Here is a 13,692-nt window from a genome sequence, read left to right as displayed (position 1 = left end):
CTTCACTTTATTCAAGTTTCAGCGATTGACGTTTTACATCCTACCCCATCTTGGGATAGAATATCTTTCCTTCAAGAACGTCATTAGTGCCCACATTTTAAAAGGTGACGTGATTTCAGATTTGGAATTCTGCATTCCTTACTGTTAGATAAGGGTTTGTGGAGAGGAAAGATGCTGAATACGAAGTTCATACGCCCTGTGTAACAACCCTAACTTAATGTCACCTTTACAACAACTTTGGAGAAAATCACAATCAACGAAAGAAACATACACCAGTAAAGCAAGAAAAGCAGAGAAATCGCGTGATTATTCGTTTGGCACGAAATATATTTAACGATTAGCGAATTTTAAATACTCCAACAAAAGGTGGACAAAGCTAGGACGGACATTCTTTGCTTCTCAAGTGCTCGCTCTTCTAAGGTGTCAATTTCTTTTACTTGCAAAGTTACAAACCAATACAGCCGACACTGCCTGAAAGCAATATTATTCCACAAATTTGAAAAAAATAGGCGTGATTTGCGTCATTGTTGGTGTTTGTGGAAAGAGCGAACATAAAGAATGAAAACTCTGAATCACGCTTTAAGGGGCAGTGTCACGGGAGATTTTACTGTATATTGGACAAAACTGCTCAATTATTTGACAAAGAATCTTTTCCTCTAACTTGAAATTATTCTAAGAAAACCGGGAGGAAAATATTAGGGGATTTATCCGAGGAAAAACAAACTATTATCAGTTCCAAGCGATTCCTTTTATAATACATAGGAAGAACTTGAAAAAATTAGACAATTTTTTCAAGTTACAATCCATGTCCATCCTAGCCATCCGAGCTCATCCGCAGCCAAAGATAATTTAAAAATACTAGTTTTTGTGCACTAGTAGGGTTATTGTGAACAAAACTGGGCCATTTCTATAATATTTCCATCAATACAAATTTGTTTTTTGGCCATTCAAAGTAACACTACAAATAGCTCCTCTAAGACTGGGGAGCGGGACACTGGGGACGAGAATTAAACTAGCGCGCACAGCAGTCAATGTGGGTTCTGTGCTAGGCTAAGTTTGAATAATAAACACTACCACTTTTTAGCTCGCTACTCAGCTGTTTAGTAAAATTTATCGTTATAACGTATTTTCGTGATTATTACATCGGTGCTCTAATTTTCGTATCATTATGCAAATTCTTCTTACCGTTCTCTGGTTATTTCTTATAACACTAGTTGGAAGAATCTGTTTAAAATCATGATATTTCATTCTTTGGTGATCAATTCATTTATTCTCCTCACCTGAATGTTTCATCAAGAGGTGATATTATGAGGAGAAATCAGCTTCTGATCTCTACTCTATACTGGGGCTTAAATTTGATGTTATCTCTGTGTGAACCTCAATGAACCAGTTTAAATCATTGACAATTTATTGTAAACGTTAACTCAGCTCTTGCTACATTCATACTGCTATCTAAAGGGTTAGTTTTTATTGCCATTTTCACTATTTTGAGGAGGTGGGGCAAGGGTTTAATGCGGAATACGGCTTGGCCTTTTAAAGTTATTTATTCATGTAAACGAGATACTTGCTTGTCCAAGCACGGATTCAGATGTCCGCTGCAAACAGAAAAACAGAAAATATATATCAGCTCAGATAAGAAATGAAAGGGTTCGATATTCCTGTGTAAGACAAATAGTAGCTATCTTCGACTAAGGATAATGGTAGCCATTAATTCAACGATAAAATCTGAGAAATTATTTGTTTCAACTCTGCTATGTATTAGCATCCCATGCAGCAACTATCAGCAACTATCAACTAGTAATCGCAAGGTCTTAGGTTCAACTCCTGATAGGAGCACTCGGAATTTCTTTTTCCGAGTTTGCCTGTGTCATTACTGAATAATACGTCATTCTCATTTGTTCACCAGGTTTAAAATATCACATCACATTTCCTTTCAAAATCTGTTCTGGTGCAGCCAGTCTAAGATACTGAGCCGGTATTTTTTCGGGCTAAAGTAAATGGCGTTGATATTAAGGTGGACGTATTGTAAACAGGGTGGGCGTAAGACGAGACCGTACTAACCTGTGTACAAAGACGGGAGTGAGCAGGTCCGCTTGCATCCGTCGAAGCAGCACATTTGAGAGCTTTGACACGATTCGTCTGAGGTGCAATCATTCGTCTCTACTGCAGCACACGCGTGTGATGGCGGCAAAGATTGACACATCAGGGGCTTCCCTGTCCAACAGAAATACAAATCAACACGTCAAGAGAAAAGCTGCTGGGTCGATTTATCGATTATCCGGGGTCCAGACGAATTATCCGTCTGGTAGATGGTGCGCCTAGTCATCGCGCAGAATGCCTGGACATCATTAATTATTCATAGTCATCGAAGCGGCAAATTTAAATGAGAGCGCGCTTTGAATAACCCAGAATTAGAAGAGAAAGGGCCTAAATTGGTCAAGTAGGGCTAGTAAAACATGCTTTTCCGTTTTTCAGAAGTTGTAATCTTACTTTTGACGCACGGCTTTTTGGAAAGCAAAGATGTATGAACACTTTAAGCCTTAAACGAAGAAATATAAGGAAGTATATGGACTGGTTTTTTTTAAACGCGAAAATTCGGAAAAATCGGTCGTTTTCAGTATGGAGGCCACTTTTGACAGCGATTTTCTGAACATTTTTACCAGTTACGTTCTTGTTATGAGATCCACCAACGAGTTCAGTTTTCTTTTAAACACATCCGGAGATTTTCTTAGGTCTTTGGAGCGATGAGAAACAATATCTACCCTCTATGTCTATTTCCTCACTGATTAAACTAATACTTAGTTGGACTTTAATTTCGAAAATGCTATAAAAGTTCCATTCCATCCCCGCTTTCTAATATGAGCCCCCCTCTGGATTTCAGAGTTTGAGATAATACTCCACCTCTAATAAAAGTATACTACTACTACTACTACTACTACTACTACTACTACTACTACTACTACTACTACTACTACTACTACTACTACTACTACTACTACTACTACTACTACTACTACTACTACTACTACTACTACTACTACTACTAATAATAATAATAATAATAAGATAACTGAGCGCGTCCCATGTCTATGGCTAGCAACAATTGAAATGTGAATTGAAATATTGAGGGCTGCTGAATTTGCCTTTCGTAATAAGCCCAGGCTCTCTATCAGCCCCCCCCCCCCCCCTCCCTCCCGCGTCCTCCTTACACCCCCTTTCCAACACAAACACAAACACAAACACAAACACACATCCTTTCTTTAGATACATACGCTCTCCAGAAGCTTATAGAGTATTTTCATGACGGCCATGTTGGAGCAGTCAACCAATCAAAGATAATTCCATAAAAATTAAATTTATTTCCCAAAGGAAAATCACCCCAGCTATCACTTCGCCTCTCCAATATGGCCGCCGTGAACACAATCTATTAGAGTTTTAATAGTCAAGCCGAGACCGCACGTTTATCCAAATAAACAACAATTCAAAACCTTACCACAAGAATACCGAACAGACAAGTGCTTGTAGACACCGGGGCACACCGCACCTAGGGTCTCACTGCTCACTGTAATGTTACATTTTTTGCGCCATCCACAGAGCTCCTTTATCTTGTCCGTCATGTCTTCCTCACACAGGGAGGAATCATCTGTGTGTTCTTCAGGCAAGCCCTGTTCTTGTCTGTAAGGACAAAGGGTCAAATCCCCGCGGCCATATGTTGCCTTGTGTATGATGAGTGCCTGCTGATCATTTTTGCAGCTGATAACCAGTGACGAACCTTGGCATGTTTCAGAACGGCGGACCTGTCCAAGTCCTTCCACTCTTGCCGCTGAAAATAAGTTTATTTCAACACCGTTAAAAATGAAGTCACATACAGAGCGGTTTTCAATTTAGTGTCGAAGGTAATAATGCGTTAGCGTTGGTTTTGTCTTACTATGCTCCGTGATTGGTTGTCAAAACTCGTGCCACTTTCTCAACCAATGAGAAGCAGAACCAAAACCCACTCGTGACTTGGTCGGCACGCGTTTTCCCGCGCTTGGCGTCGGTAACATGTATTTCCCTGATTGGTTCACGACACTGTTTGTGTCTGTTGTGATTTGGCAGAGTAATTACTTTTGTTTTGGTTTTACGACACTCAATTAAAAACTGGTTTTAAAAGACCCCACATGACTTATTTGCACTTTTTAGACCGTTGTCTTGAGCTTCTACTCAAATACCCACAACAATGCACAGCTTTTTCAGAGGCCGTGAACTTAAAAACAACAGAATAGAAAATACTTGCTTCCTCAAAACTGCCCTCGCGGCTTCGGCGTTGGTTTTTGCAATCATACACTTAGGGTGCGTTCGATTGACCCTATTCCGGAATAGGAATACATACAACGATGACAAGAAATCCCTCGTAAGAGGTTTTAGGAGTTACTGAAGCATGAGACGGTTCTTAAATTCTCATGTGTTCAGAATTGGTGTCCCAAATGTTTTAAAAAGATACATTTAACAGCTATTCCGCTTATTCTTATTCCGAAATACGGTCAATCGAACGCAATCTTAATCATTCTCTTTCAGAAGACACCCTGTATAGCATAATAAACAGCTCCAAAGGAAAGTGCTGTTTAACAGAACAGATTTCATTTAAAGCATCGCTCTTTCTTTCACACACTCAACAGTCAGAACTGCGTTATGCAAACTAACATTCGGCCAGCTAAAATTCACAAAGTTGGGAAACATACCTCGGCAAGTGCTACCATCGCTATCGAGGAAATATCCTGGTCGACAACTGCAGTTATAAGACCCTTCTGTGTTTTTACACACGTGATCACATGCACTGCTGGTGGTATCGCATTCGTTGATGTCTGTAGAATGTATTTAACAATTATTCCATGAGCGCGCGGTGGATATGAGATGATAGATAGCGCGCCGATTTGGTTATAATCATACTACAGTATTCAACCTGTCACGTAGACGTCAGAATATAATCATACTACAGTATTCAACCTGTCACGTAGACGTCACAATAAACAGAGATTGCATTACAACCTATGTTGCATGTACCACAATCGTGCACAAGCCTTTGATTTTCTATTGCGCACGTGCACTGTCGTTGAAGAAGTTAAGAAAGCTTTCTCTTGGTTGGTTGTTCCAATACATTGCAAATTTAAACCTATGCGGGTTTCATTTAATGCAAAAACGCTTACAAAAACGTGGAACAAAGAAGTTCATCGGGTTTAACAAACAATGCCGAACCCATACCCGGCCACACAAACATTGGTCTGGTGTGCGGCAGGCTATCGGTTCGTTCCCTCCGGGGCAGTGTTTCTTTCTTTTTCTATTTTCCTTTATCGCAAGCCTTGTTCTTTTTACATTTTGCTGGACAGTAATAGGGAACTTTAACAACAACGACGGAAACGAGAACGTCCTAAAAACAAAACAAACAAACAAAAACCAATGCGCTTACCCCCTCCCTCTGCACGTGTATTACATTACACTTTTTGGTACATTTCTTTGTGGTTACTTCAAGACTTGGACTTGAAATCTCCTGATGGGACGTTTTATGGAGGACGTAAACACACGACGACGAATTTTCTTTTTGTTTCTATTCCTAAACTTTGGTGCGGTCTCCAAGAATTCAACTCCAGGAAATTTCACCTACATTTGACATTTAAAGCGACGTGGAATAACCTTGACAACGTTTGACAAACGCGAATTCATTTTAAAAGTGAAGTTTTCATTTCTGTCGCCGTCGTTGTTGCTAAAGCTCGCTAGTTACTCGACTAACCTTCACAAGCAAGGAGGTCATCATTAAACTGGTACCCAGGCCTGCACTGACATATGTAGCTACCGGGGGTGTTGACGCATTTGGCGTCGCCGCAATCTTTGTAACCGCATTCATTTGTATCTGGAGAAAGGGTCAATACAAGTGAACTAAAATGAACTGCATTCTTTTTGAACTACCTTAACTTTCTTAAAATTTTCTTTTCTTTGCGATTTGGCCCTCGATCTGTAAAAAAACATTACGCAGAATAAAGCTCTTGCAGAATAATTCTCAGTAAAAATTTACTCCTTTCCAGGTATTTTCACTTATATTTGGTACGTCCATCTAAACTGCAACGTTATTGATTTTGAAACATTTTTCTTTGCTCATGGATGAAATGGACAGGGGTTTGCCCAACCTTGTTTTCAGGGTCTCTCTTTTTCCTGTCCCCTGAAGAAGGAGAGACTCTGGGAACGAGACTGAGGACACCTTTTTTGATTTTAAGTGTTACGTCTGTCATTTAAGGAAATGCATCGACGCGACATGAACGCATACCGACGTTTTGATGTTCAGCTAATAGAAAAATACCGAATCAGAAGAATTTAGTAGTTCACATACCAACGCAGGTTTTGCCATTGTAGTAATAACCCTTGGGGCAGTTACAGGTAAACCAGCCTCTGCCATTTCGACATTTCCCCAGTCCACATCGGCCGGGCTTTTCTCGACACTCATCGATATCTTAAAAAGAAATGCAAACTAAACAAACAGAGAAAAAGCAGTCAACTAGTAACAGCACTGAGTTAAGAATAATTAATTAAGAGAGTTCTGTGGTAGGTAGTTTAAGCTTTACTAAGTGGTTTTCACTTTTGAGTCTGTAAATGAAATCCTAAAGTGTGATCATTTAAATAGAAGCTATTGGGCATTTTTTTTCCCGTGGTACTGCTCTAACTTTTGACTTTTGAGTATGTGACAAAATCCTAAAGTGGTACCATTCGTTATAGGGGGTAGCTGTTAATTGGGGCTTGAACCTTTTACTGCCCCCCTCCCCCCTTCCATACCCCTCCCCTTCCTTTGTACTCGTCCTACATCCGTTGTGTTTTTGAATATTTTGTTACCTTCTGTGACGTTTCAATAAATAAATAAATAAATAAATAAATAAATAAATAAATAAATAAATAAATAAATAAACAAATAAAGCTACTAAGCAGTTCTTTCCCATGGTGCTGTTTATTGTGCTGTGCAAGGTCTAGTTTTTGAATCGGTGGGTGAAAAAGTGCAGAGTGACCAATCAAACGAAAGCTACTGAGCAGTACTTTACTGTGATGCTATTTATTACACTCTATAAGGTGTTCAAATTTTTTGAATCTGGATGAAACCACCATTCAAACGAAAGCTTGTGGAACTACTTGGGGTGCTGTTTCTTATGTCGTATAAACGGGTTCAGACGTTTGAAAGTGTCAATGACATCTAAATTACTAAAAGCTATTTGGTGGTTTGCCTAGTTCCCAGTCGATCTCTCCATCGTCATTTCGCCCTGTGACGTCACCGATAAGAATAAGCCGTGTTCGTATCCTAACGTATTGAACTGGAACGAGCTTGCGCACAAGGCTTATTGTGGTCAGTTCCCGCGTGTGACTTGGGATAAAGCCATAAACGAAGAAGGCAAATTAACCTTCAGAGCTATTCATTTCTGTCGACCGAATGTTTCTTCCAAGGACAACTTCCCTGTTTTACTCTAAATATTGTTTAAAAGTGATCGGCTAAGTATCTTCTTATCGTAAATCTGGTTTCTTTAACTGTGCACATCTAGTCCTAGTTCTTTGTCTTTGTATTTTCCTTTCTCTTGTTTTACCTGCTACTGTATTGTGAGTTACTTTTTTGATTCTTATAAGTACGTAAATTATGATCATCCGGGTGAGTGTAGTCCTGAGAAGGACTGTTTGTGGTGACTTTGACTGACGTTTCGACAACCTGAGCGGAAGTCATCTTCAGAGTCAAGTGAATTGTGGAACGTCAGTAGGTGGTATATACGTCTCTGGTTGTTAACCTGATTGGTCAACGAAGTCCAGATGTTATTGGTCGTTTTGATTCTGTAAGGTTCAACTGCTGTTATTTGTTATGCGTCAAACCCACTGCTCGCCTCGAATAGCTGTAGCTAACTGCGAGCAGTGATTATCTTCTCTTTGTATGTGTTTAAATCTTTTAGTAAACTTGAAACTTAACTTGAACTCTTTAAATGTGAAAACTGTACGTCATTACTCTCGTGGTTTTAGTTAAAACTCAGTGTTTACCTTGGCATGGGCCACCTTCCCGCTCGCGCCTGTATCCATACCAGCACTCACATGTGGTTGTTCCATCCGGGCGATCTTTACAAGTAGTCCTAGGGCGAGACTGGCACCTTTTGTACCCGATAAAGTAACAGCTGTTTTCGCCTGTAAAATAAAGTCTCGTTAATCCACACTATGTGTTTGTTCCTAGCTTTTTATTACAGTAACATCTCTCACTCGAAAAATTTGATTTAAAGCAGTGTGTGAATACAGTATTACGCCTAATCCTCGCCCAACCCCCCCCCCTTCCCCGTATTACCTAAAATCACGAAAATACCATTTTTGCTTTTTTTTTTCAGCGTTCCGTGCTTTCGTGCACTCATGCTGTACACTAATTTAAACTGAAAAAAATAGTTGTCAACAGCTAGAGACATTGTAAATGTCTCTGAACTGAGACCTCCTTTCAAAAAAAAAATATTATTTTATTCAGTACTGTTAATTTGTTGACGCTGAGCGGTACTTCATTGCTTCTGAACCTTAAGCCAGATAAATGAATGGCATTGGCTGAGAACTCGCCTTCAGCAGATCCTTTGTGTCAGTTGGTAACAACGAGATTCACCGCATAAAACATGTTCAGTATATTAATATCAGAAGAGAGGACAATACATAATTCAAACATATTTTCTTTAATTTACCAAACATTCAAAATAATTCTAGCTTTCAGCGATTCTCACCTCCCTCAATGCGGGAGTTTTAACCCTTTCACTCCCATGGGAGTTGTCGTATTTTTGTGAAACGGCAACTGTGAACCCCTACACCAACTGTAATACACCAATTAAAAGGTTTTATCTGGGGCATTGTATAAATCATTCCAGCTAAGACAAAGGAAGTAACAGAAAAGAATGAAAAGTGTTTAAAACAAGAAAATATAAACCTTAAAATACATCTCACTTCTTGTATACACTGGGTATACCCCTAAACTATAGCTTAATTTGCAGATCTCAGCACATAGTTTCTTGTCAAATAGTGACTTGGTCTTAAAAGTGTAAGAGGAAAAAGTTAAAAAAAATGGAGGGGTGGTTAATCATGTCTTATGTAGGAGGGGGCTAAGATTGTATGCTTCCATTGTGCAGATCTCTCCAAGATCTGTTTGGTGTCCAAATTTGATGCAAATTGACCCAATATTGGGCACGCAATGACTTCTTGTGCCATATGGCACTCTTGGGAGTGAGAGGGTTAAGAGAGAAAAAAAAAATGGCAGGCTGTTGTGTAGTCCACGGTGAATGTGACGTCATGCACTATACAAACCTTTGCATGTTCGTTTATCATACATCAGCTTATATCCATTGGGACACGAACAAACGCGTGCTCCTTTCTCTAAGTTGCACATATGCGAACATCCACCATTTTTCTCCAAACAAGGATCAACATCTACAGGAAAAAGTGTACGTGTGTTTTATGGATGTAAATAAAGAAGGAAAGTTGTATTTAAATGGACAAGCAAACAAACAATAGGATCCTTTCGAAATATTAAAATTCAGCGTGAATGCGAGGCCTAGAGGACACAGACAACAGAAATAAATAAACATGATTATTCAGTTTCCTTTGTTTGTGTTCTCTAAGCCTCATTATAAAGTTGAATTTAAATGTATCGAAAGAAGCTTATTCGATAGGCCATTTCCGAGTTGCTGTGAACCTCACTATGAAAGCAAGGCTAAGTGCAAAACTTTTCATATGAAAATTAGTTTTGTTTGCAGATTAATGAAAACTTATTCTCATATCAAAAACTTTGCACTTAGCCTCGCTTTCATAATGAGGTTCAAAGCAACTCGGAAATGGTCTATTATATTAATAGCCTGCGTTGCAGGCGTAACCGGGGAAGGGAGGGTGGAGCAAGAAAAAGGGAGAGAAAAAGAGGGACTAGGGAGAGCCAGGAACCCATGGGCTCATGGGAGAGCCCAGTCTCCCCTTTCTTCTCTCACTTTTTCTCGCTAGCAGCGTTATCAGGGAGGGGGGCGCAGGCTATCATATTTAACAACCTGGGCCTGATCTGAGGATAGAGGGAAATCGGAGGACACGGGGAAAAATCCCTCGGAGCCAGGAACAGAAATGACGTCGAGTCCAAGTTTCGTTTTAGTTTGTGGAAAGGACAACGCCATCCCACATCATCCGATATCCCCACTTTTAAATCCCTAAACAAACATAATACCACCACCATTCATAAATAAGACTATAACCTACCATACGCTCGGTAGCTGATCTTAAAGCCCCTTTCATTAAACATGTCATCACTCTTGAATGTAATTTCTATTGCCGTTCCTTCCACTTTTAAGCTGAGTTGGCGAGAAGCCATAGATCCACACATTGCCACTTCACTAAAACTGTACCCTACTTTGGCTCTTATTTTAACGAAATCAAATTCTTGACACGTTTGAGAGTCCTCAAGCTGAAAGGGAAGAGAAAATTCACTCTTTTGTATTTACAGTTATTGAAATGTTTTCATCGTATGAGTATAGACCATTTCCGAGTTGCTTTGAGCCTCGTTATGAAAGCGAGATTAAGTGCAAAGTTTTTGTTATGAAAATTAGTTTTCATTCATATGCAAACAAACTAATTTTCACATGAAAAGTTTGGCACTTAGCCTCGCTTTCATAATGAGGTTCACAGCAACTCGGAAATGGCCTATTCAAGCAGCCTTCCCCGGCACTAAATCGCGATATCGATAAAAACAAATTGGTAATTGTTATTTCCACTTTTTTTAACTTTTAACGTGAGTCCTAGATCATAAACAGCGGCTCCATACGTCAGACGAGGAGAACAACTAGGAGTTCTACAAGTGGCCTACCGCGAGGAAACACGCCACGCGTGGACTAAGGGCACGTTCTCGCTTGTTCTTCCCACTTAATCTCACCAAATAGAGGAGCTGTTTGTAGTCCACGTGTCTTTCTGTGTTCCCCCCCCCCCCTCCCTCTTCCCTGAAAAGACACCCGTTCCCTTGCCCGTTCCTAAGCTCAATTACGTGTAAAAAATTGGTTAAATCATTAATTCATTATTCGGTGGAATAGACTCGATTCCACTACATGGAAATTTGACTTTTAGAGCGGTTTCCAATTGAGTGTTGTAAAACCAAAACTAAAGTTATTACTCTGGCAAATCACAACAGACGTAAACAACACAACGAGCCAATCAGAATTCGAAGCAAATACATGTAACTGGGGCCAAGCGCGGGAAAACGCATGCGGCGAAAACGCGATTGGTTTGAATTTGGATTCTCATTGGTTGAGATAGTGGCGCGAGTTTTGTTGACCAATCACCTCCTCACGGACGTTTGTTTAATTTGCCCACTCACCATCAAGTCCTCGATAGTCAGATTGACGTGACTTTTTTCGGGAGCAATCTTCCAAGTACAAGTGATGTTATCCGGATAGTTGTTTGGGTAATTTGGAGATGTTATAACACCTGAGATGTTTGTTAATACACCGCCACAGGTTTGCTCTGAAACATAACGGAAAATAGATAAACAAGAACTAAAGAGTCTGTGCAAAATATGGTAGTAGTTACTTTTCACACAATCTAAAGTAAGATGAAAACCCTCCCTCATTAATATGCGTGTCACAAACACTTGCTTGACGGTCATTGAAGAAACGCCTCGGGCCTTGTTTCACGTAGCCTCCCACGCAGTCGTTTTTAGGGGACTCGTATTTTTGGTCAAAGTAGGGCTGCGAGTATGTGCGGCGCACCCACACCCACCCACATTCTCTGAAATCCCCCCCCCCCCCCTCTCACCCTCCCCCTCCCTCTTCGCAAGGGCAACAAAAAAACCTGTATCCGTCGGATTTACAAAGTTTTCTTGCGGTTCTCATTCTGACAATCTAAAAATTATCTCCTACTGACATTCATGGGAATTATTTTCCCTCGTTTATGATTGTTGGGTATTACGAGTTTATATCACTTCTGATCAGTTCAGAACAAATATTTTCCCTGAGACAACCAAAGGTCTTTAAAGCTGCTTAAGGACCCAGTAATGTCCCTGAATCTTCAGGATTTCTGCCACGGAAACCGTAAACTTCTTTCCTTGACTGTGATTCAATGACGGGAACTCTAACAACAAATGAAACATTTAAAGGTCGAGTCGTGTTATCCGTGTCAAGAGAAAACAACTCATTTTCCCTTGTCGTGTATATATTGCGACATCGCAAAATAAAGGCTAAAATTACTGAAATTATGACACCCTAGACCGGGAGAACTTTATGGAGCTACCAAACCACGATATCAACGTTTCTTTATTCCTATAAATGTTTCACGTTGATGACTTAACCAAAAACTGTTCATGATCACATTTTGCAAGTAAAACAAAACAAAACGAGACGCACGGGTAAGTTATCTTTTGCTGGCTTCAAGCCATGTTGTAAGTGATGAGCACGAACTGCTGAGTTGAACCAAGTGTGACTGTCATGTCAAAAGCTATACTTACCAGCTACAGACAAAGCTGATTCAAGGAAGAACATCAACAGGATCTGAGCCACACGTTTGGCCATGGCTGGGACCTTTGCCTGTTGTAAATGTTGCTGTGAGCTTGCTCACGTATTATATGATCAAATGCGTTCAACTGCGCCAAAACAGCTACAGTTGTGATAAGGGTGATCATGTTACAGCCCACGCGTGATAATTGCGCGTGTCATCACCAATTATGTCACAGAAGTACCATTGTTGACGGGAAAGGATACCCCTTTCACGTACCTACAGTAGAAACTATCTTTTTTTCGTTGGATCTGTTCGTGATACTTAAATCAAAGTTTTCCTTACCCTTTTCTATTAACTTTAGGTCGAAAGATCAGTCTACCTTTTTATCCCTTTTTTATAACTCCAGCTTGTAAAAGGTACCCCTTTTTTGAGGAGGGGGGGGGGGGGTGTTACCCATCCCCCCCAGCTTTTCCGGGCTTGATCGTGTTCTGTATCTCTGTACGGAGAAGTAGGCGCTGATCATTATTGGGCATTAGAGGGTTAGATAGCTAGATAGATAGCTAGTTTAATGATCAATACATTGCAGCCCGAAGGCTGAATTGCGTATTTACAAATAATAAAATCGACAAAAGGTACGTATAAAACTAGGTACAATAAATAAAGATATAAAGGAACACATATTTCATTTCAATTCTTGTTGCACTTTTGTACTTGGCTCTGGGTCAGAGTAGTGCTAAAACGCTGTGTCTCATGGCAGGGTCTATGAACTGACGTTTGAAATAGATTCAGATACTCATGAGTGATGACACACCTCTTCCTTCTTAAAATAGAAGCGGATCAGAAAAGAGACCTTATGCCCGGATGTCTCAGACGCTGAAAGTGGATTGCTTCTTTGATGGGAGGTCCAAGGCTAATGATTTAATTAACATCCTGGTTTGATTTGTTTTGTTTTTCTAATTGAACGCTAAAATGTCGTAAACAGTCGTAATCGTCCACGAATAACAAACAAACAACACCCATTTAATCTTCTGATTTATAAGAGGTTTATATTATTAACTCGCCTCCTTCATTTCAACTAGGACTGTCCACAAGATGCTTCAAATTATTTAAAAAAAGATGCTCAAAATTACTAAGAAACTTGCTCAAAAAATCTAAAAGCCGCCCAATAGTCGGTCAAAAATCTAAAAGTCCCTTTAATATTTCAAATTGCTTATCAAG

At 39.9% G+C, this 13,692-nt stretch overlaps 1 protein-coding gene across 1 annotated transcript; it reads right to left on the bottom strand.

Annotated features, from left to right (window-relative positions):
* Window positions 1–1,034: 1,034 nt before the first annotated feature.
* On the bottom strand, window positions 1,035–12,643 carry LOC146487092 (uncharacterized). Its single transcript, XM_085092067.1, has 11 exons — window positions 12,485–12,643; window positions 11,360–11,505; window positions 10,252–10,456; window positions 9,319–9,441; window positions 8,035–8,175; window positions 6,362–6,481; window positions 5,768–5,887; window positions 4,722–4,844; window positions 3,494–3,823; window positions 2,062–2,214; window positions 1,035–1,595 (listed from the first exon to the last, which is right to left on the bottom strand). The coding sequence occupies exons 1-11, from the start codon at window positions 12,546–12,548 to the stop codon at window positions 1,585–1,587; spliced, it is 1,536 nt and encodes a 511-aa protein (XP_084948193.1). The 5' UTR covers window positions 12,549–12,643; the 3' UTR covers window positions 1,035–1,584.
* Window positions 12,644–13,692: the final 1,049 nt, after the last annotated feature.

This window comes from Pavona decussata, unplaced genomic scaffold, assembly GCF_977016875.1.
Source record: "Pavona decussata unplaced genomic scaffold, jaPavDecu1.1 SCAFFOLD_19, whole genome shotgun sequence".
NCBI lineage: Eukaryota > Metazoa > Cnidaria > Anthozoa > Scleractinia > Agariciidae > Pavona > Pavona decussata.
This window is presented reverse-complemented; position numbering and strand designations above follow the sequence as displayed.

What these genes read in the sequence shown, in the direction of transcription:
- LOC146487092 (XM_085092067.1), bottom strand. Translation starts at nt 12,548, where the DNA reads ATGGCCAAACGTGTGGCTCAGATCCTGTTGATGTTCTTCCTTGAATCA. An exon ending in ATCAGCTTTGTCTGTAGCTG is followed by an intron (nt 11,506 to 12,484) that starts GTAAGTATAGCT and finishes GTTATGTTTCAG; the next exon opens with AGCAAACCTGTGGCGGTGTA. An exon ending in TGACTATCGAGGACTTGATG is followed by an intron (nt 10,457 to 11,359) that starts GTGAGTGGGCAA and finishes CTTCCCTTTCAG; the next exon opens with CTTGAGGACTCTCAAACGTG.